At 38.4% G+C, this 23,775-nt stretch overlaps 1 protein-coding gene across 2 annotated transcripts in view; it reads right to left on the minus strand.

Moving 5' to 3' along the window:
* Window positions 1-23,775, minus strand: part of LOC126267160 (GON-4-like protein) — a 177,936-nt gene that overhangs the window by 97,685 nt on the left and 56,476 nt on the right. The window contains exons 3-6 of one of the 2 annotated variants that reach the window (XM_049972107.1): window positions 20,638-20,747; window positions 12,336-12,483; window positions 5,409-6,050; window positions 5,127-5,292 (exon numbers count right to left, since the gene is read on the minus strand). In XM_049972107.1, coding sequence (XP_049828064.1) covers window positions 5,127-5,292; window positions 5,409-6,050; window positions 12,336-12,483; window positions 20,638-20,747 — 1,066 coding nt within the window. Of the gene's footprint in view, window positions 1-5,126; window positions 5,293-5,408; window positions 6,051-12,335; window positions 12,484-20,637; window positions 20,748-23,775 lie in introns of those variants that run through there. The other variant, XM_049972108.1, reaches the window with a different exon arrangement.

Raw genomic sequence — 23,775 nt, forward strand, 5'->3', positions numbered from 1 at the left:
TATAGAGGAATTTCTTTGCAACCAGTTTCACATAACATATTTCTCAAGATAATAGTAAACAGAGGAGAAACAACATTACTGAGTAATTTAAGGGAACATCAAGTTGGTTTTACGAGGAGCAGATCATGTTCTGAACAAATATTTAAACTAAAGTCAATCATTTGCCACAGGTTACTGAATTCAAAAGATGTTTGTTGGTTTTCAAAAGGTCACTGACTCTGCTGTCGAAAACTACAGATAAAATAAAAGCTGTGTGAGTAGAAGCAGGTTGATGCCCCTTTCTAGTTCCTAGAATGTTTCACCTGAGTGAGCTGTAGGTAAAGGTAAGGAGGTCACTACAGATTTACGCATTGAGTATGCATGATTCAAGTGCACCAGCGAACAAAGCAACATGATAACCTAATGGTGAAGAGCACTGACTGGTAAACTGTTGATCCGAAGTTTCATTCCTGCTGCCTCCTATAATTTTTTTCTCGATTTTATTTTATCCCTTCCAATGTTAAATAATTAATTACAAAATTTAAACATATTTAAGCAGTTCAACTTATATACAGAAAATTAATGTATTCTATTTAGTTCCAATTACTGCCTTTGTAAGTCGTCAAGCTACTGGTTGCCACATTGTAGCACACTGGGAAAATTTTGCACAAGCTGCCAACGGCAGATCCTTTATGGCAATAAAACAGTTTGTAGTTTTGGTTATTCAGACTATCTTAAAAATAAAAGTTTCTGATGGAGGGGAGGGGGGGGGGGGGCTGCTGTCTTATACGTACAGCAGTCTTATACTTGGGTAAGTATGTGTTTTGCTTATTTTAAGACTAGGACCCCCAGAGCACTCAAAATGACTGCAAAATGTTTTCAAAATGTTATTTTGACTGCAGTTTTTGCCGTATTGCAGCAAGCTTTAGCGACTTTTCCATGTTAAAGGTCATAATCACTCATACTAAATATATTTATTTTTGGAGATATTGTTAGGACATTGTTAACAAGTATTCCTACAAATCTGTTAACAATTAGTCTCTAAACAGCAATAATACGCACAATAATGAAACACTTTCAATTTACTTTTGTCCATTGTTTGTCTCTGTGTCTCCAGTCATATTGCCATTCGTTAGCTCATAGTAATCATGGTTCGCAGATCTCTGTCGCTTTCTGATGCAGAACTGTTCACACACTTACACAATATTCTGGATGATAAATCTGAAGCAGAATGTGACCTAGATGCAGAAGACCTAAGAGAAGATGCGGATGAAGATTACTGTCACCCAAATGATAATTCTGGAAGCAGTCGTTCAGATTATGCTGAAAACATAATTGTTCAATTAGGTTAATAATAATTGTGAAATGCATTATTTGCAGATCAAAATTCAATTTGCATATAAAATTCAGGATTTTGATGACAATTACTCTGAGCTGACAGCAGCAGAAAATGTATCACATACAAGAAGATATCAGAAGGGCTAGATCAACACATGCCTCCCAGGACCACGTAATATTTTCTGGGTAATGATGGCATCACCGAGTTGGCTGTAGCACAGTTTGGAAAGACCACATCTGGCAGATTGTCAGGTTATAACATTATGAGAGAAAATCCAGGACCTACACTATATTCAAAGCAGTATGTTTCTGAAGCCGCCAGTGTAGTGAGTGCATGGCATATGTTTATTGATGAATCAATACTGAAAGACATAAAAGGCTGTACAGAAACAGAGGCAACATGTGTTCTAGGAAATGAATTGTGGAGTGTAAATTTGGAGAAACTGGAGATTTTTACTGCTTTGTTGTATGCTCGTGGTGTTCTTGGAGCCATGAACGTGGTGTTTTTGGAGCCAACAGTACTGAACTTGATGAATTGTGGTCAAAAACGTGGGGCCCATCTATCTTCAGTGATAACTATGAGGAGAAACTGCTTTTGAGAAATTCCAAGATTTTTGTGCTTTGACATTAGAAACACAAGATCAGAACATTTGAAGACAGATAAACTCACTTTAGTATCAAAAGTTTGGAGCAAAGTCATTGAAAATTGCCATTTGACCTATATTCCAGGTGAAACTCTGACTGCTGATGACCAGCTTTTCCAAGTAAAACAAGGTGTCCTTTCTTACAGTATATGCCAAACAAACCGGATAAATTTGATTTAAAATCTTGGCTTCTTGCCAATGTCGACTCAAAAGTTTCTGTGCAATGGGTTCCCTTATTTAGCAAAAGACGACCACAGACCACATGACCAGGCTCTTTGGGGTGAAGTAATGAAGTTGCTGTTTCAAAAGAAGGGGCAAAACATGACTATGGACAATTTTTTTTACAACATTGAAACTGGGCAAGAAATTGAGAACTAATGGTACTAGCATTGTTGTAACAATTAGACAATCAAGAAGAGAAATCCCTAATGTTGTGAAGGCAATGAAGGCTAATCTTTATGACTCAGATCTCTTCAAACATTCCAGTGGCATTCTTACTGTATATCAAGGCAAACAAAACAAGAATGTGCTTCTGTATATTACCTTGCTGAACTTCAAACTGATCCAAAGAAAACACCAGAAACAATAGGTTTCTACAATAATACAAAATACGGTGTTGATGTGGTGGATCAAATGGCAAGAAAATACAGTGTTCAAGCTCGTACTCGTCAATGGCCAGTTCGTGCATTTTATAATATTCTTGACTTGGCAGCTGTCAATTCATGGATCATTTTGAAGAAAGTAAGAAGGATGAAGATCACTCATCAAAATTATATCCTGAAGTTAGCGGAGGAGCTTCGTATGGGGTACACGGACTCAAAAAGTAACTTGGGGGAAACAGAAGCTGAATCTGGAAACTGTATGGAAGGAAATAAAATGAGGAGACAATGGTAAATGAAGAATTTTAGGAATAAGACAAGTTATATCAGCAAAAAGTGCAAACGGCAAGTGTGTGGTTCTTGATCAAAGGACATAACTAAGGACACTACTGAAGATATGTAATCACATCAGTGAGTGCAAATAATCTGAAAAGTCAGGCAGTGTTTTACAAATATGTTGTGATATGTGTATTTGGCAAATAGATATCATGATTATAAGTGCTCTACTTAAAATATTACAGTAATTAATTTTATAATAATGAGTACATAATAAATACATCAGCTTCTTTACTAAAAGAATTTGAATAAAAACTGTGTTTGTTAATTAGATAAAACGTTTCTAAAAACTCATTCTTGTTAGCAATACATGGAAAAAATATTAAGTTTGAGAAAAATTATATAATTCATTTTATTTTAGTTTTATAAACCTAAAATACACATTTGAAATGATGATAATGAGAACAAAAATAATAATTTTCCTATAGCGGTCAAACTGACCGCATCATTGGTTCTAGGTATATACACTACTGGCCATTAAAATTGCTACATCACGAAGATGACGTGCTACAGACGCGAAATTTAAACAACAGGAAGAATATGCTGTGATATGCAAATGATTAGCTTCACAGAGCACTCACACAAGGTTGGCACCAGTGGCGACACCTACAACGTCCTGACATGAGAAAAGTTTCCAACAGATTTCTCATACACAAACAGCAGTTGACCAGCGTTGCCTGGTGAAACGTTGTTGTGATGCCTCGTGTAAGGAGGAGAAATGTGTACCATCATGTTTCCGACTTTGATAAAGGTAGGATTGTAGTCTATTGCAGTTTATCATATCGCAACATTGCTGCTCACGTTGGTCGAGATCCAATGACTGTTAGCAGAATATGGAATCGGTGGGTTCAGGAGGGTAATACGGAACGCCGTGCTGGATCTCAACGGCCTCGTATCACTAGCAGTCGAGATGTCAGGCATCTTACCCGCATGGCTGTAATGGATCGTGCAACCATGTCTCGATCCCTGAGTCAACAGATGGGGACGTTTGCAAGACAACAACTATCTGCACGAATAGTTCAACGATGATTGCAGCAGCATGGACTATCAGATCGGAGACCATGGCTGCAGTTGCCCTTGACACTGCATCACAGACAGGAGCGCCTGAGGTGGTGTACTCAACGACGAACCTGGGAGCACGAATGGTAAAATGTCACTTTTTCAAATCAATTCAGTTTCTGTTTACAGCATCATGATGGTTGTATCCATTTTTAGTGACATCGCAGTGAATGCACATTGGAAGCGTGTATTCGTCATCGCCATACTGGCCATGATGGTATGGGGTGCCATTGGTTACACGTCTCGGTCACCTCTTGTTCGCACTGACGGCACTTTGAACAGTGGATGTTACATTTCAGATGTTAGCACTCGTGGCTCTACCATTCATTCAATCCCTGCGAAACCCTACATTTCAGCAGGGTAATGCATGACCGCATGTTACAGGTCCTGTATGGGCCTTTCTGGGTACAGAAAATGTTCGACTGCTGCCCTGGCCAGCACATTCTCCAGATCTCTCACCAAATGAAAATGTCTGGTCAATGGTGGCCGAGCAACTGGCTCATCACAACATGCCAGTCACTACTCTTTATAAACTGTGGTATCGTGTTGAAACTTCATGACCAGCTGTACCTGTACATGCCATCCAAGCTCTGTTTGACTCAATGCCCAGGTGTATCAAGGCCGTTATTACAGCCAGACTGGTTGTTCTGGGTACTGATTTCTCAGGATCTACGCACCCAAACTGCGTGAAAATGTAATTAAATGTCAGTTCTAGAATAACATATTTGTCCAATGAATACCCATTTATCATCTGCATTTCTTCTTGGTGTAGCAATTTTAATGGCCAGTAGTGTAATATGGCGGTTATAGTGTTATGGAAAAGTTCCTGTAACAGGATATCACTAATCAAAAAGTTATATAAACTAAAACTGTCATAAACAAGAATGTTTTACAAACATTGGTCTTTCGGTGATTAGTTCTTGCCTTCCCCCAAATGTGAATACTATCAAACTAACCAAAGTTTAATGTGGGCTCCAAATCTAGTTGCAACTTTTCACATACAAAAGCTCTGTGAGAGTGGAAATTACAGTAAATTCAAGAAAAACCCAGAGATATGGAGAACCCAAAACAGAAATTGTGGGTCTGTAATCTGATCCTTAAGGCAATGATCTGCCGGGCCATCTTAGAACTGCCTAGCACACAAAATGCTCTATTTTTTTTAATTACTTACATAATGGCTCTGTGAAACCTTTCAGGAAATTCTTCCAATCTTCATCATCACATTCAGAGTCATACATATCTGTTGTTATATCAGGTGGAATAAAAGCACGCTCTATAGCCTCGAGCGGTGTGTCACTCAGAGACAGTTTGGATCTTGTTCTCTGACCAATACTTTCCTATACACAGAAAATAAAAAACAAATCATCATAAGATCATTTAATAATGTGCCAAGATGAGAGTTTTACAAAACAGAGACTCTGTGGTCCCAAATAACCACAGAATAAAAACTTACTTTTCCTATCCCACCTAAATTATCTTTTGCTGACAAGTTCGAGCAATCATCTGTTAAATGCATTTCACTATGATGTTCATCAGGTAGCAAAAATGATACGTGTGGTGATCTCTCTGATTTACTGCATGTATTATCTGAGTCGTTAACATGAGCAGTATCCACAGGCACCTTATGACTGTTTATTTCAGCGGAAAGCTGCTTTTCATTTAGCTCTTTTGTGGGACTCATATCTGCTCTAGATTCCTCACAATCCTCAACGTTGTTTTCCGTGACACCTTTGTCTCCAGCAGTATCACATTCACTGTCTGTCTCCTCATCACTTCCACTACTACTGCTTTCTTCACTTTCACTTTCCAGTTCCTCATCACTACCAATTTCCAAACCCTCGTGATGAACCTCAGTGGTATTGTCTTTATTTTCTTCTCCCTCTTCTGAGTCACTGCCACTTTCATTTTCACTTTCACTCCCACTATCACTTTCCTTCTCTGATTCTTCTTCTTCTACTTCTTCATCTTCTTCTTCATCAACATCTTCCTCTTCTTCCACTATTTCTTCACCTTCTCCTTCTGTATCCTCGCCACCGCTTTTAATACTGCCATCATTGCTCTCCTTTGTTGTTTCCATCTCTTTATCGTCATCACTCTGTAACAGTTAATACTCACAACATAACTGACACAGTTAAGCAAAACTAAGTATTTTAAATAATGAAGAGTGTGTTTTCATTAGAAGGCTCATTCTGAAAACTGCAAAAATTACTGTGTTCTCATATACTGCAACAGAGCTAAGAATGAGACAGTGCCAATCCAGGTCACTGTAGAAGTGTGTGTGTGTGTGTGTGTGTGTGTGTGTGTGTGTGAGAGAGAGAGAGAGAGAGAGAGAGAGAGAGAGAGAGAGAGAGAGAGAGAGAGAGAGAGAACCTACTTCGACAGTCAATTATACAATTATAATATTACTAATATGCCACAGCACCACTCAACCTATTGCTGCCACTTCTGCTACTATTACAAATAATGTGAGGGTGTCCATTGTAATGATAGTGATGTGGCCAAACAGGAGTGTTTCATTGTGCAGCTTTGGGATTTATATCTAAACTTTTCAAGGGAATCAAGATGCACACAGGCACACTGACCCTCACACAAAAACACTCTTCTCTTCCCCCCCCAACACTCTTCTCTTCCCCCCCCCCCCCCCCCCACCCCCTCCCTTTTGAAAATTTGCAAGATTTTGTGCCATTGCATAAAAACTATATTACAAACTTTACATACCGTTCAACTATAAAACCCTAATGTGAAATCCAAAGTCACAAACTATTGACAATACAAAACAATTTCAGTTTGAATTCCCTTGGAAACAGATTTTTGTAGTAGAAAATTTGTTTCCGGCATGTATTTCTTGCAGCTGCACCTGCCCCCTTAATTGGTTACAAAATTAATAAATTAGGAGATAGTTTTGGAAAACAATATTCTTGATAAATGCTTACTATCAAAATATTCACACGCTTTTATATCCAAATTCCTGTCATACTTAAACAGTGTAAAAAGTCACTGTGTATCACTCATCCTGTACAAAAACTATATTACCAACATCCCTAAGCATCTCCCTAAACACAGTCTGGCGCAACTTTGAAATTGGGAAAGACTTACTTGCACAATGCTTTATTAAGCGTTACACATTTCAAAGTTTCATCATAAGACAGAAGCTGCCGTATAAAGTGTACAAAGGATTTAACAATAACAGATATACAAAATGAACATTAATAAAACCGACAAACTGCATTGGTGTATTCCCAAATGGAAATGGAGGAAAAAAGGTCCTAGATACATGCATCATTGACAAAGTAGATGGCACAGACTAATGACAGCTCCTCTGAGCACATGCCTTGTGTGTTGCAGGCTGTGTGATGGATGGAGCATACTGTAAGCATTAGAATGGTTCGGCATTCATGTTGGAAACAAACCAAGATCATGTTGTGTCTGGCGAAGAGGCAGCATGGCTATATCGATACAAATATCTCACAGACACCAACCGTATCACACAACATTTGAATCCCTCTTGAGGTGCTTGTGTTATCATGGGTCCTCTTTCAGACAGATAAACATGCAGGGAGGCGGTGGACTGCATGTCCACCAGATTTGGAGGACTGGGTTCAACAGGATATTGAGACAAACCCTAGTATAAGCGCCAAATCTGGTGTATACACAGCCCACCACGTCCCTGTCTGTATGGACCCATGATTACATAAATACCCAAAAATGGCTTGAAATGTTATGTGCTGTGGTTGTGTGATATGGTTGGTGTCTGTGAGGGTACTTGTTTTGGTGTAGCCATGCTGCCTCTTGACCGTTTCCATCTGCTTGGCTGCACATAAATACCGTCTCCATTTGTTCCCAACATGAATACTGGAACATTCTGCAGCTTACAGTGCACTGTGTCAATCACACAGCCTGCTACACCCAAGGACAACATGGCACATGAACAGAGGAACTGTCATTTGGCAGCGCCACCTACGGTGGCAGCAATGTATTTTCTGAACAGGTTCATAGGACCTATTTTTCTCCATTTCCAGTCAGGAATCAATCCCTGCACTTTGTCAGTTTCATTAATTTTCATCCTGTGTACATACCAACGTAAGTATGCATATTAATGATCCATATACAGAATTTTCAATTGATGTCATACACACATTTAAATCAAAATTCAGTAAAATGTTTATGAAAGTGAGCATATACAGCGAAATCTCACCTCATATAGGATTTTTTGACAGTGCTCTTGCCTACTCAAAGAGACCCAGTGCCAAACTTACTGTGGCAATTAAGCTATCTACAAAGTAAATGAAGGTCAGCAGGTGGCACTAGCACTGAACACAGGAATGAAGTCAAGAGTAAATTAACAAAGAAACCACGCACAGTGATGAACTATATGCGAGGTCATCATGCACAACTTGATAAATGTACATTTATGCTACTTATATAGAGAAGAAACTCATACTGACATTAGATAAAATTTACAAAACTGAAATAAGCATCATAAGGTAACATTGTGAACAACGTAGCAGAGATACTTGTTACTTAAAAACCAAACAGAAGATATATTGGCAAACATTAACTGGTGCAGTACAATGTAAACATAAAACTGATTGTGAAAGAATGGGTTTCCAACCAAGACCATTTCATATTTCAAAGTTCTGCCAAATCTGAATGGTCGCCTGCCTCTACCATGGACATATTTCTCCATCAAGTAATGGTCAACACAGTCTGTGATGTCAAGTCACTCTTCCAAAAGCATGTAAGTGTACTTACAAAAGGCTGACACAACAGACATGTTTTCTGTCCACATGAGTCAATGGAGTGATATATGGAGGCATAGAGTTAGAATCATTACTGGGTGCCAGCATGGGAATCTGTCAGATAAATTTAATGTAAGTTATATGTGCCAGATTACTGTCACTGACATTACTCTAAAATGTAAATGTCAGTGAAGCTCTAAACGCATGCACTATTGTGGTAACACTAAGAAATTCACCTTATGAGACTGCTGAATAAATCAGTCATCAGATGTCCTTGTCAACCATTACAACACTGTAGTGTGCAGGTAGCATTCCACACCAATTTCCACAAAATTTGCACATCAACAATTCACCTTTGCCTCATAAACAATGGAAACATATTCCATCTTCTGGAATTATAATTTAGTAACAAATGTTTCCAAAAGCTTAAAAGCTGAAAGAGGGAAGCCAAGGGTACTATCAATATATCTATGTAGTACTTTTATGATGAAGACAAATGGGTGTCACACTTTTGGCCACGTATTTTATGTGGCACACATGAGAGAGAGAGAGAGAGAGAGAGAGAGAGAGAGAGAGAGAGAGAGAGTGCTAAATATGGATGGATATTGGGCTACATCCTTCACTCACATGGGAAGAGACTCTAATATATAAAACAATAGAAGAAGATGACATGGCAGTTGGTCAAGCCCAGTGGGCGTACCTTAAAAAATATTTATTAAGCCTGGGATAATGAAACTTAACTCTTGTCAACCACCTGTTCAAAGCACTTATTTACCATGCATAAAACAAAAATTATTAAAAGAAACATTTTTTCCACCGCAATCAGAATGGAAATAGGAAATTACGGAGATGAGACCTTAGTTAAATTGAAGGATCCAGAGGTTGGTGAGAGTTGAGAAAGAGAGTGTTAGGCAATCATTCACTGAAACAAGAGATAGAAATACAATAGAAGATAAATGGGTACCTTTGAGAGATGGTATAGTGATGACAATAGACTGTCAAACAGGCAAAAAGACAAGACCTAGTAGGAATCCTGGCATGACAAAGGACGTATAGTATTTAACCTATGAATAAAATGAAGCAGGTGAAAGAGAACAGACACACCTAAAAAAAGAGGCTGACAGAAAGCACATAATGGCGAAGTGGGAATGGCTAGAGGGTAAATGTAAGGATGTAGATCCAATCGTAACTAGGGGACAGACAGATGCAGCCAATAGGATAACTACAGAGACCTTTGGAGAAAAAGAGAAGCACAGAAATTGTATAAACAGAAAGAGCTCAATTGGCAAGCTGGTACTAAGCAAAGAAGGGAGAGCTGAAAAGAATATAGAGGACCTATGAAAAGGAAACAAACTTGAGAATAATATTACAGAAAGAGAAGGTGAAGTATAGGTGAAAATGAGATGGAAGATATAATATTGCAAAAATAATTTGACAGAGCACTGCAAGACCTAAGTGTAAACTAGACCCATGGAGTAGAAGACATTCCCTCAGAATTATTGAGATCCTTGGGAGAGCCAGCCAGATCTGGTTCAAGAACATTTTTCCACACAAGTGACTATCATTTAGTGTCCCCTACATCCAATAACCCCTGGTAGACTTTCACCCGTACAGTTTTCGTTACTAACTGTGATAGCAAAAGTCTCGGACTTGGATGTCCACTGCACCCCTCTCAACTTGGCATCCCAAGCAGCTGCTACAAAAGAATTCAGATTCCACAGAAGGAAGCTCTGGACAAGAGTGAATCCATAGGATTCCCTCTATCAGTTTAATATGTCATGGCTGCAAAACAATCACAAGAATTATTTACAGAAGAATGGTAAAAAAAACTGGTCGGCGCCAATCACAGCGAAGGTCAGTTCGGGTTCTGGAGAGATGCAAGAACGTGTGACGTAATAATGACCAAACAACTTATCCTAGACGATAGGTTGGAGAAAGCTAAGACTATGGTTTATGGCATTTGTAGATTTAGAAAAAGCTTTTGACAATGCTGACTGGGATACATTCTTTGACATTTTTAAGGTAACAGGGACAAAATACAGGGACCAAAAGATTATTTACAACTTGCATACAAGCCAGACTGGAGTTATAAAATGTTGAAAGACATGAAAGGGAAGCCACAGTTAAGAAGGGAAAGAGCAGAGTTGTAGCCTACCCCCAATGTTATTCAATCTGTACACTGAGCAAAGTGGAAAGAAAACAAGGAGAAATTTTGAGAAGGAATTAAAGTTCAGAAAGAATAAATAAAATCTTGGTGGTCTACCAATTTCAAAATCCAGTCAGAGGTGCCAAAGAACTTGCAAGAGCAACTGAATGGAATGGAAAATTTCTTGAAAAGATGCAATAAGATGATGACCAACAAATGTAAAACAAGGATAATAGAATTTAGTCTAATTAATCAGACAGTACTGAGTGAATTAGATTAGAAATGGAATGGAAATGAAGTCCCATGCTTCTTGACAGAGAATAGGGGAACGATGCGGGAGACCCGCACCTCCGTACTAGGCAAGGTCCTAATGGAGGTGGTTTGCCGTTGCCTTCCTCCAACGATGATGGGGATGAAGACGACACAACAACACCCAGTCATCTCAGGGCAGGTGAAAATCCCTGAGCGTGCCAGGAATCGGACCCGGGATCCCTTGCTCGGGTAGAGAGAACGCTACCATGAGACCACGAGCGGCAGACTGGATTAGAAATAGAGATACTAAAATTAGCAGATGGATTTTGCTATTTAAGCATAAAAATGCTCAGCTATTGGAACACCTGTGAAATGACAAGCTGGCAAATGCTGAAGATCAGATTGATAGAGTGAATAACAAATGAGGCCATACAGATTCAGATTGGGAGAAAAGAAATTTATGGCATAATTTGACTAAACTTTCCCCTTCAGTACCTTGGACACATCTTGAGAAGAAAAGGGGATAATTTAGAGAAGACCATCGTGCAGGGAAAAACTGAAGGCAAAAGATCAAGTGGGAGAGCAGCAAACAGATGGTTGGATCAAGTGAAGAAGATTACCAGCCTGCCTCTTCACATTACATTAAGAAAGGCCGAATATAGCTGTGGATGGAGACATCTGCTTGAAGTTTCAACTACGTAAGAATGAACAAGGAAATGAGGTCACGACACTCAGCAATGAGTAAAATTACTAATGAGAGAGATAACTAAAAGAAGGGATCAATTGACAGAACACATCCTTAGGCATCAAGCAATTGCCAATTTGGGAAAGGGGGGGGGGGGGGGAGTAAAAATTGTAGTGGGTGCCAAAGGCTTCAACACAAGCAGATTCAAATGGATGTAGGTTGTGACAGTTATGCAGAGATGAAGAGGTTTGCAAAGGAACACTAGTATGGACAACTGCATCAAGCCAGTCTTTGGACTGGAGACGACGACGACGTCAACGTCAACCACCACCACCACCACCACCACCACCACCACCACCACCACCAACAACAACAACAACAACAAAAAGAATCATTATTCAATGTTATCTGCAATATCTCAGTACTCTCAACACAGTAAACTGTGTGCATCTGTCTATATATGGTAATCAGCAAAGCTGAAAATAGGAAGTGCAGAGTACCAACTCCAAAGAAAGAAAGAAATCATTACTAGCGAAGATTAATACTTTAATTTATTACCTGCTCCTGATCATCAGTGGGCTGATATTCTTCATCATCACTCGAGTCCTCTGGCAGTTCTTGCTCAATTAAAACACGACACTTTGAGGTTGCCTGTCGTTTCATAGGTGTTCCTATAGCTGAGGTGGGCTGCGATCCTTGCATCTGTCTTCACAGAATATATAAAAAGACATACCAGTTAATGAAAGAGCTAAAACTCATTATTTATTAGCTACAATTAGCATCTTTTATGAGGTATGCACATTTTTTAATGCTACAATAACTCTTTTCAAATAATATAAGAGGGATAAAATCATTTATGCACAAATTTACATGCATTAGTCCACAAATAATTATTAGAAAATCAAAAGATAAACTCCTGGCAATACATGTGATTGGATAGATAAAAAATCAATCTTTTCTTCTCATCCTGTCCAGTAAGCCTCCCCTGACCCGGGGTTCTGGGTGACTTTTACCGAACTCCACCCCTTTTCGTAAACCTTTCCAGTTCTTTTCCTTTATCCCTGTTCCTCCCCCTTCAATCCTTCTGCCAGAGGAAGGAGCCACTGGCTCCAAAAGCTTGTATATGTGAAACCTGGGCAATGCGTGTGTTGTGCTCCCGCCGCTTGGTGAGTAAATTTTATATCTACCCAACTAAAATGTAGTGTCAAAAGACAAATCCTGATTTGGCAAATAGCTTATGCTGTTCTTTAGACACTCAACAAAAAATAAAAATGTAAAAAAGGAATGCTCATTAAGGAATCAATCCTGTAACTTAAATTATAATCAAATACATAGCGAGTATAATTCGTTCAAGAATCTTGCTTGTAGTGCGAAACACTAGTTAAACGAAACAATTTATCTTATACGAATTAATGCAAAATATGATAATGCATTACGTGTAGAAAAAGTAATAAAAGTTTTATCTTATTCATGCCACTTATTCAAAAAATTATACATACAGCATTATGTACTTTATTATTCATGATACATAACTAATTCCTTCTTACTATGAAGCTATCTATAGTCATTTGTTGCTTCTGATGCTATAATGCTTGGCGAAAATGCGACACAGCATTACTGTCAAATAAATGCATAGCCACTGCTTTATTGGAGGGATGATTTTCAATGTACGATGCAACCGATTCCCATGCTTTCACCATTTCTCTTACTGCACCAGAAGATTGCTGCTTTGCTTTACCGCCTCTCCCTCTCCCTCTCCCTCTCCCTCCTCCTCCTCCTCCTCTGAAGAAAAACTCCTCTCCACAACTTACCACTGTGAAACACACTGCAGTCATTTCTTGGTTGTGCTCTTCCACTAGCTCATCAACATCATTGTTATCCACTTCTAGCCCATGGTCTTTGCCAAAGACACAATCTCATTGACTACAGGCTCCACAGGTACTGGCTAAAATGCCTCAGAATCACATTCAACAACACATTCTGGCCGAAGCTTCTTCCAAGCAGAAGTGAAAGTTCTCATGGTAACCCTTTCCATGTCTCTCTGATCACCTTAAAGCAGGCAATAGTGTTGAAGTGATGTTTCCAAAACTCTCCGAGAATGAGACTGGTACCTTCAGTCAACTCAAAGCAATGCTCTAAGGATGCTTTAGTACAGAACTTCTCTTCTTAAAGATGGAAATAATCTGTTGGTCCATAGGCTCGAGTAATGGAGCAACGTTGGGAGGCATGAATTGGATCTAGATGAATTGAAATTCTTCAAGGAGAATGGGCAGGAGTGTTATCCATAACAAGCAAGACATGGAGAGGCAGATTCATCTCAAGCAAATATTTTTTCACAAAAGGACCAAACAGTTCATTGGTCCAATCACAACAAAAATCATATGTCACCCAAGCCTTGTTGTTGGACCCCCACATCACATTTAACCTGCTCTTCTGGACTTAACACTTCCTGAAGGCTCATGGACTTTCTGAATCGTAAACAAGCAGCAGTTTAATTTTCAAATCACTGCTGACATTGGCACAGAATAGCAATGTGAGACAGTCTTTCATTGGCTTCTGATCGGGCAGTGCATTCTCCTCTGATGTTATAAAGGTAAGCTTCAGCATCTTTTTCCAGAATAGACCCATCTTGTCATAGTCAAAAACCTGTTGCAGAATCTATCAGTATCTTGAAGTTGCTGAAGAAGTTCCCAGTCACCTTTGTGTTGGAGCAGGCCGCTACACCGTGCCTCACAAAACTGTGGATGCCAGTTCTTCTCATAAGCTTCTCGAGCCACTCATTGCTTCCCTTAAGCACTTCTTTACTCGCTAACGATCCTGGCATCTTCTTAACAAGGTTGGCAAAAATCATTCTTGCCTTATCACAAATGATATTCTTGCGAATAGTGTTGCCTTGCAACTGCTTTTCATTTATCCATGTAAGGAGTAATCTTTCAACATTATGCAGAATATGAAACTGTTGTTTAGATACTCTTGTCACTCCCTTTGAAGCATCTATCTCCTTATCTTATCCTTGTTCTTGAGGATAGTGCAAATAGTTGATGCAGACTGACTGCATGTGCGTGCTAAATCAGCAACACTCACACCACATTCACATTTGTCAATAATTTTATGTTTCATTTCTAAGGTAATTTATGTTCTCTTACTTCTTGCAGCTTTTTCTTGGGTTCACCTATATGAAGGTTATTAAAATTTGAAAAAATGTGTGAACGCTACTTTACAAAAACGTGTGAGCACAAGCTGCACTAAGATGGTAATAGAATGAGTGCTAAAACCAGCCTGCAGTTTGTACTAAAGACATTGCTCATAAGCCACTGTCAACAATGGTAGGAGTTTATATTGTTGAACATCTCCCCCCCCCCCCCCCCCCCCCCCCCCCCCCCACTACTGTTGATGTCACACTAAATCGCCGTCACTCGTTTTGTAAAATATCATTCATTAGGCATGTCACTTTTCTAAAAAATTGTTTTGCTCTTTATGTGAATTGTGTGTTATGGGATGTGCTCATTAAGTGGGGCTCCACTGTAAAGGTAAACCACTGAACACTTTCAAGGCATAGACAGATCAAAACTAAAATACGAAAGCATACAAACACTAGCTTTCAGCACCAGGGGTTTCTAACTGCAACAGAAGAGAGACAGGAATAAATGGTGAGATCAAATGTGACTATTCAACACTTTGTACGTAACTGTCATGACATTGCAGCTTAATACATACATTTATTTTCTATCTAGATGTGGTTGTAAAACTAAAAGCAAACCAGAACTGTTTTGCACATTACATTTAACTAATTTCTTAAACAACCAGATATTTTAGAGAGAGAGAGAGAGAGCGCACCATTTAATTTACCATGTTAATGGTGATCGAGTTTTGTGGCTGTGGGTTGAATTACTTGAAGAAATACAGCACCAAGCCACTTTCAGTATAGCTTAATTAAAGCCAAGAAGTGTTCTAGGCTTTCACCAATCTCCAGTTAGCACAGTACAATTGCATCTCTTGAAGTCTAACATTTTTATTGACTGCATTTTGAACACATCAGCTGCTTTTTGTTCTGTAATTTGCAACTCCATTTTCTGCCTTTAGTTGCATTGCATGAACACTTTTGACTCATCGATATGGTACAGCGTTTGCAGTGTAGCTGACACATGCATTTGTTTGAAGTGGAAATTACATCTAAAGTCAAGTTTGTTTTCTTACACATGGCATAACTACTTCTGAAGTCAGTTATGTTGGTGACCTTGAAACTTGAAATATGCCTCTGCATGATTAAAAAATTGCTTATTATACAATCTATGTACTGCAATGAGTTGCACTATTTTATTTATTGTACAGGCATTTTTTATATAATGAAAAATTTCTGTCTTAGCAACTAACATGCATGGTTATCTAACTAATGGAGTAGCAAGTGACTAGCTTTGACAGAATAACAACTAAATTACTTTTAATTTTATTAAAGCGGTGTGACGTACTTTATGTAAGTAGTGATATCAAACATTTACAAAAGCTTAACAGATTGACATATTGCACAAGCACTTTATAAGGAATAAAGGAAGATGTAAATGGCATATAATACAAATGCGACTAAACTATCATATTGGGAAGCAGTAGAAAATTATGGTATTTTATTTATTATTACTATCATATTTTTGCCAGGACTGTACATGTGTAGGGTGTATAAGTATATATATGCAAATGACATCCTAAATGACCAGAGTGTGTTAAACAACAAATTGTTTCTAAGACCTTCCCATAAATGGCTAATACAATCTACACAATCTTCTTCCCACTGTAATGTTTCTCACCTTAGTTCACCTAACATTCCAGCAGGACTACTTGTTCAATTAAACTAACTGCTAAATGTATCTATCTAACAGCACTCAAATGAACCATATGTAATCCAGCCATTATGTATGGTTACCAAAATGCTGCTCCATATTTTAGTATTTGTCACAGTAACAGAAGATTTGATAATCCTTTAGTATCTTTGCAACTACTCTCGTTGTTGTTGCTGTTGCCTTCAGTCCAGGGACTCATTTGATGTCACTCTCCATGCTGGACCGTCCTGTGCAAGTTTCTTTATCTTTACGTAATTACTGCAGCCTACATCTGTCTGAATCATTTTAGTGTATTCAAACCTTGGTCTCCCTTGCTTATCTTGCTATTGCCAGTCTGCATTTTATATCTTCCTCATTTCAGCCATAGTCAGTTATTTTGATGCCCAAACAACAAATCTTATCTACTACATTTAGTGTCTCATTCCCTAATCTAGTTCCATCATCATCACCTAATTTGCTTTGACTACAATCCACACCCAGAGAGCTGAGTGGTGGAAAACATTACTTCCAGAATACTTAAACCATGCTATAGGGCTGCATGTCTTTGGAAAAAAGAAAATAATGCCTGTAATGACTGCTTTCAGCCATTCGCACTACCAGTGCAGCAAGGTCACGATAGCTGATGTTAACAAGGTCCAATCATAGGCTGCTACCCCTCTTCAGAAATCAAAGGTTAGCCGGCCATCTTCACAGGGACAACAACATGGCTGGGTTTATCATAGAGGCACACAATTACTTTCCAATTGTAATTACTTTCCCATATTCACATCATAGAATGTAGAGAGCCACACGCTGCATTTTGATATATGAGATGTGATTGGAAAGTTTTAATAATGGATCCACTACTGCTTACTGGTTTGGTGGGCAGGTACATGGAGGGCGGGGAGTGAGTCATTGCCTTGTCCTTGAATGCCCTCTGACAGAAAATTGCATTTCCTTTATTCAGTTCATTGTGGCAGCTGGTTGAGTGCAGGTCTGTGAGGGCTTGTTGCTGGATTCTGTCTACATGACAATGGACGTAAAAATGGAGCAACGAGTTTGTGTGAAATTTTGTTTTAAAACCAGGAAATCAGCTTCTAAGACTTACGAACTATTAAAAACAGTTTTTAGAGATAATAGTATGAGCCAGTCAAATGTTTTTGTCTGGTTCAACAGATTTAAAAATTGCTGTGAATCATTTGAAGATGAACCGTCCTTCCACCTCAAAAACAAATGAAAATGTTGAGAAAATTCGTGACTTAGTGTGTGCGCTCTGATAGTAGACTTACAATTAAGGAGATGGCTGATGAACTTAATTTAAGTTTCTATGCAGTTCAGTCAATTTTAACTGAAGATCTGAACATGTGTCGAGTGTCCACAAAATTCATTCTGAAAGTGTTGTCAAATGACCAGAGACAACACTGACTTGAAGTGTGCCAAGAACTGATTAATTGGACTAAAAATGACTTATATTTGTTAAATAGGGTAATTATAGGTTATCCTGAAACCAAAGTGCAGTCTTTGCAGTGGAAGACTACAGGTTCACTACGACCGAAAAAAAGCATGGAAAAGTCGGTCGAAGGTGAAAACAACGTCGGTGATTTTTTTCGATGCTATCAGTATTGTGCATCATGAATTTATCCCTGCAGCACAGACAATAAACCAGGAATGCTACAAATGTGTCCTTGAGCATTTTTGTAATAAGATGTAGAAGAAAAGGCCTGCATTGTGGAAAGCCAGGAGTTGGGTGCTACATGACAATGCTCCGGCTCATCATGCCTTCTCCATCATTGAATTTTTGGCCAAATTCAAAATTCCTTTGCTTCCACAACTGCCACATTCCCCAGATTTGACCCCTGCGGACTTACACCTGTTTCCTAAACTGAAATTTCGCTGAAAGGGAAGCAATTTGACTCAATTGAAGACATCCAGGAGAATACGGAGAGCGTCCTTAACACACTCCAGAAAAAAATTTCAGGAATGTTTCTAAATGTAGAAACACTATTGGAGTTGGTGTGTTCAGTCAGAAGGAGACTATTTTGAAGGAGATGCATCACAGTAGCATGTAAGTACCACCACTGACAATTACAAGCCCATTCTTAAAACTTTCCAACCACACCTCGTATACATTTTTTAGTCATGCATGTTGCCAGCTAGGATCATTCAGATGTATACTGCTTACAGTGAATGAACAGCCAGCACAGAGTACACATCACAGGCAAATCTTTTACAATATTGGTGACTGGATGCTTTTGTACACTGTGGGAATGATAAAGATTAACTGCATTATAAAAAAGATGGTAGGAATATAAGGACCTTATGTCACATCAACAAAGATATTATTAGATATTGAGGAACCAATTATGACTGGGAAATGAATTTATCACTTGCCATTGCTGATTTAGTGAAAACTTTGAAAACCTAAATTTGGTTGGCCAGGTGTAGATTTGAACACTGCAATTGCAGAATACAAGTGTCTTAACCAGTGAGACTACAGATAATTCACATTATGATGAAAGTATAAATCTTTGCATCCTCTCAATATGTACCCAGAGAAACTGCAAAATGGCTGAAAACCACTGCTGCTTTTCTGAAAATTGCATTCAGATCACAATGAAGCTTGCTTATCATTTACATGATACACTGCAGTACTTGGAATTAAATGTTTTGATAAATTCAAACAACTGCTGATCATGAAACAAGTTTTCAACTGCTAAGGATTTTCTTTCCAGCTAACATTGTGCTCCTGAATGAGGGTTACAATTTGGAAACTATTCCTTATGTGTGGCTAAATCATTCCCTGCCTCTTTTCCTTTCTACTGGTAACACACAGTGTCCATCCAAGTATACAGGAGAATCACAGGCAATATTTAACACAAATACTAGTTACATGTATGTTTTGAAATACAATTAGGCAAAGCAGGCATACAAAGCATCAGATTTTGTGCAAACTCCTTGCCTATTCACATCCTTCTCAACTTTTCTGTAGTTCAGTATTCATTTTTCTTTCAAATTCCCTGGGTGTAAACAATTGTAATATCCTCTTGAATTAATAATGATGTGGATGGCAACAGCAAAATACTTCATGAAATTGATGCAGTCCATTCATTCGTAAGACCCTCATGAATGTCTCTCCCACTAGCAGAAATTTTTTCACTTCCAAAAGTAGTTTTTACACTCCTCTAACAAGCTACCCAACATTTGGTGCCCAGTGGTCTACTTATCCAAGACAGCTTTTTATTCCTTCATTGTTGTGGATACGACAAAATTTCTTACATTATCTAACAGAGTACTACAAATTGTCATCCTAACATTGAATACATGAAAAATATTTCATGTAGAAACATAAAGGTACATAGGGACTTCTGGTGCGGAACAGATAACAGGTGCATCACAGTGTGCAACTGAAATAGTGCTACAATCTAAAGTCTCCAGAGTTTAAGTATTTGGTGCAGTAAGATTCTTTTCGGCAAACAGTCTAAATTACACACAGATTCACTGTGAAATTCTGGTATATGTGGACCAAATGCAATGTTGCATCCAGCTGTAGCGAAGTGGTGCCCAACAATTTGACAAAGGCTGCACATGAGGGAGTGATGCTGATCAGACAGTCCAAATCCTGCACCATGCAATTTAATTCCTTTTGCAAGCTGATAGAACACCTGGGTAAAGAGACTTTCCAACAAAGAGGATATTTACACAGCAGTTCTTAAATGGCTTTGAGAACAAGGAGCTAATTTCTATTGTTGAGAAATTGAACAATTGGTGGAACATTGCAGTGGTTGTTTATAGACTATTTTGAAAAATAGTGTCATGTATCTAAGTATCTTTGATATGTAGTGATGCATTCAATAAAAGTTCATTGGGCTGTAATAATAACTTATAATTTACTTTTTGAAGTCATCTCATATCACAAACTTCAATAAACATTTTTAACTGTAACTACAATTTCTGATGCTATTACAACCTGTAGCACTAGATAAGTCATTGTATCACTTTTACAAACGAACAAACAAAAATGAACCTAATATGTAATAGGAACTTACTTTGCTTTTGCTCTTGTAATCTTTGGTTCGTATGGTATATCTAGAGAATCACACTTCCCCAAAAGAGCTTGTCGCACCATTCCAAGAACATGTTCATCTGTTATAATAGTCTGTAGAAAACAAAAAGAATGAAAATTATGTAATATTTGTAGAACTGCAAACTGAATGTGAACTCAAATATAAATAGAATGCAAAAATATTTAAATAAAAGAAAATTAAATTAAGATTGTAACTGAAACATCCACACCTAGTTGATCTATATCAATGTGCAGTTTCTGGGTAATGGTGTGTGCACTTGGAGAGAGGGTGGCACAAGCACAAAAATACAACAAAGAACAGAAATACTTATGATGATGGGCGGGTATACATTACTTGAACTGTATTAGCAAATTACTCTTCAAGACATCAGGTACAATCAATCATGATACTCCACTGCAGTCACAGAAAAAATGTGTCAACAATGGCACAACTATGGGTCTCCATATGCAGAACAGATGATGAATAGCATGCCAAAAAAACTTGTATCTTCTCCAATATTGTACTCCACTGACAGCTGTGAGGCAGATTTTTCGCACAGCAGTGACACCTCTCTTACCAACTGCTTTGGACAAGACATGGACACCCTAATAGCCAGCCATCTAACAAGACTATCAGTGCCATTTGTTCATTATCAAAATATACTAATGAGAGCTGAACAGGGAAATTCAATTAGCACTGCAGATTCAATGAGCTTCACAGTTTCCATGGCACTAGTTTTTTCCTCACAGTTAGTGCACAAGTTCTTAATGTACTAAAATAAAATTAAGAAGTTTGGCTATTCCTGTTTATCACAATACTTGATACATTTTTTAACTTCTTAGATCACTTAAAAGTAACAAAGTAACTAATTATGAGACCCCACAGAAACCTACGGATTGTCAATGTTAATGGACAGAAAAGTACGCTATTTTTTCCCGTAGCTCAATCTTTCATGGCAAGTTCAATGTAATACAGAATGAGATACTGAAGAAAATGTGTGTGACTGTTAAGAGGGCAACTACCTTCAACAACTTCTATAGGGGAATATTATCAAAAGATCTCTTACAAAACCCAAATAATTTTTGTTCATACGTACAAGTTGATAGTGGCAGCAAAGGTAAGTGTCCAGACACTCATGGACAAGAAATGAGGTGAAATCAAGGGGCAGAGGGGACAAGGGTGTGTGTGTGTGTGTGTGTGTGTGTGTGTGTGTGTGTGTGTGTTTGGGGGGGGGGGGGGGGGAGGAAGCAAAAGTGATACACAAAAACCACCCTCAAATCCCATTGATGTTCTTATGTTGTGGAATGTTTTCCAAGCTCAAACAGCACAGACTGCAAAAAACATCAATCAAATTGAAATTACAACTGTGTGGGGTATTTATGATTACAATATCAATGAATCACAGGTGGAATCTGACAATTATTAAAAAAAAGGCTGGGTATAACAGTTTATATTGAACGATAACAATGGTTCAGACATAGGTAAAGCAGGTGGCAGACTGGTAGAATACTAAGGAAATGCAGCCAGCATACAAAGAAGACTGCATACAAAACACCCCTGTGACCAATCTTAGAATATTAATATACCAAATAAGACTAACAGACGATATTTAACAGATACAAAGAAGGGCAGCATGAATGGTATTAGTCTGTTTGACTCATAGGAGTGCATTGCAAAGATACTGAAAGAACTGGCAGATGCTTGAAGATAGGCACAAACTATTCGGTGACAATCTACTTACAAAGTCTCTACAACTAACTTTAAATGATGACCCTAGGAATATATCACAACTCAGTAATACGGCTCTTTTAGATATTGCAAATACAAGACTAGACCAATTACAACAAACACAGACACATTTAAGCAATCATTCTGCCTACACTCCACAAATGAGTGGAATGCGAAAAAGCCCTAATAACTGGTACAATGGAGAGCACCTTCTGCCAAGAATTTCTCACTGATTTGCAAAGTGTGGATATAGATGTAAATGTTTCAAGAACAACACAAGTTCTGTGTCTAGCATAGATAGGAACTAATCACCACATAGCCTGCTTTAGCACGTTATGGCATGTAATGCATAGGTTCTAGCTGCCAATAAATTAGATGAGTTGGAAGCAGCCTTGGAGACAGGTTGGAGAAAATTGAGCCTTCAATACTGCAAACTGGACTGTCAGTAATGTGTTCACAGTGCTGTGCACTAACTCAAACTGAAACCTTACAAAGTAATGCTAGTGCAGTGATTGGACAATCCACATGTTACCATCCGAGGTTGTCAATTGAATGTACAATGTCCATCACTATAGTATGTTTCCTGGGTTTCATCATAGATATGCCTCTTCTGCACAAGCAGCTCCCTGTGCACTGGCAACCATTCACATAGCAGCCAAATAGGGACTTTTAACAGTGTATAGCCAAATATAGAGGGTCTTTACAAGGGAGATGAACTTGAGGACAATATTATGGAAATGGAAGAGGACGGAGATGAAGATGAGATGAGAGATATGATACTGCATGAAGAATTTGACAAAGCACTGAAAGACTTAAGTCTAAACAAGACTCTGGGAGTAGACAACATTCCATTAGAACTACTGATAGCCTTGGGAGAGCCAGCCATGACAAAACTCACCTGGTGAGCAAGATATACAGTCAGTTCCACAAAACAGTGTACGCCATAATTTTAAATGTAACGTCCACAGCGACATCTTTGGTAGTGGTCTTCAATCTATAACCACTGCACTTTTGCATAGTGTATAAGTGAACAATGTGAGAGTTGAATGTTTTGTTTTGTCAGTTGCAGTTTAAAATGAGTGTATAATATCTGAAGCATCATGAGGCAGTGTTCCTTGTAAATCATCCAAAGGTATCAAAGTCTTCATGTGGAGCTGCTCCTGAAATTCTTAGAGAAAATCAAGAAATTCGTTGTGACATGGATCAAATGATATTTGGAGGTTGGCAACATGGATGATTTACCAGAGAGAGAGAGAGAGAGGAGAGGAGAGAGAAGAGAGAGAGGAGAGAGAGAGGAGAGGAGAGAGAGAGCTAAGCTGCCAAGCTATAATCGATAATGGTGACAACTGGATTAACTATTAGGTAATTGTGCAATTAGTAATAACATGTATT

The sequence above is a fragment of the Schistocerca gregaria genome, chromosome 4 (assembly GCF_023897955.1).
Source record: "Schistocerca gregaria isolate iqSchGreg1 chromosome 4, iqSchGreg1.2, whole genome shotgun sequence".
Lineage (NCBI taxonomy): Eukaryota > Metazoa > Arthropoda > Insecta > Orthoptera > Acrididae > Schistocerca > Schistocerca gregaria.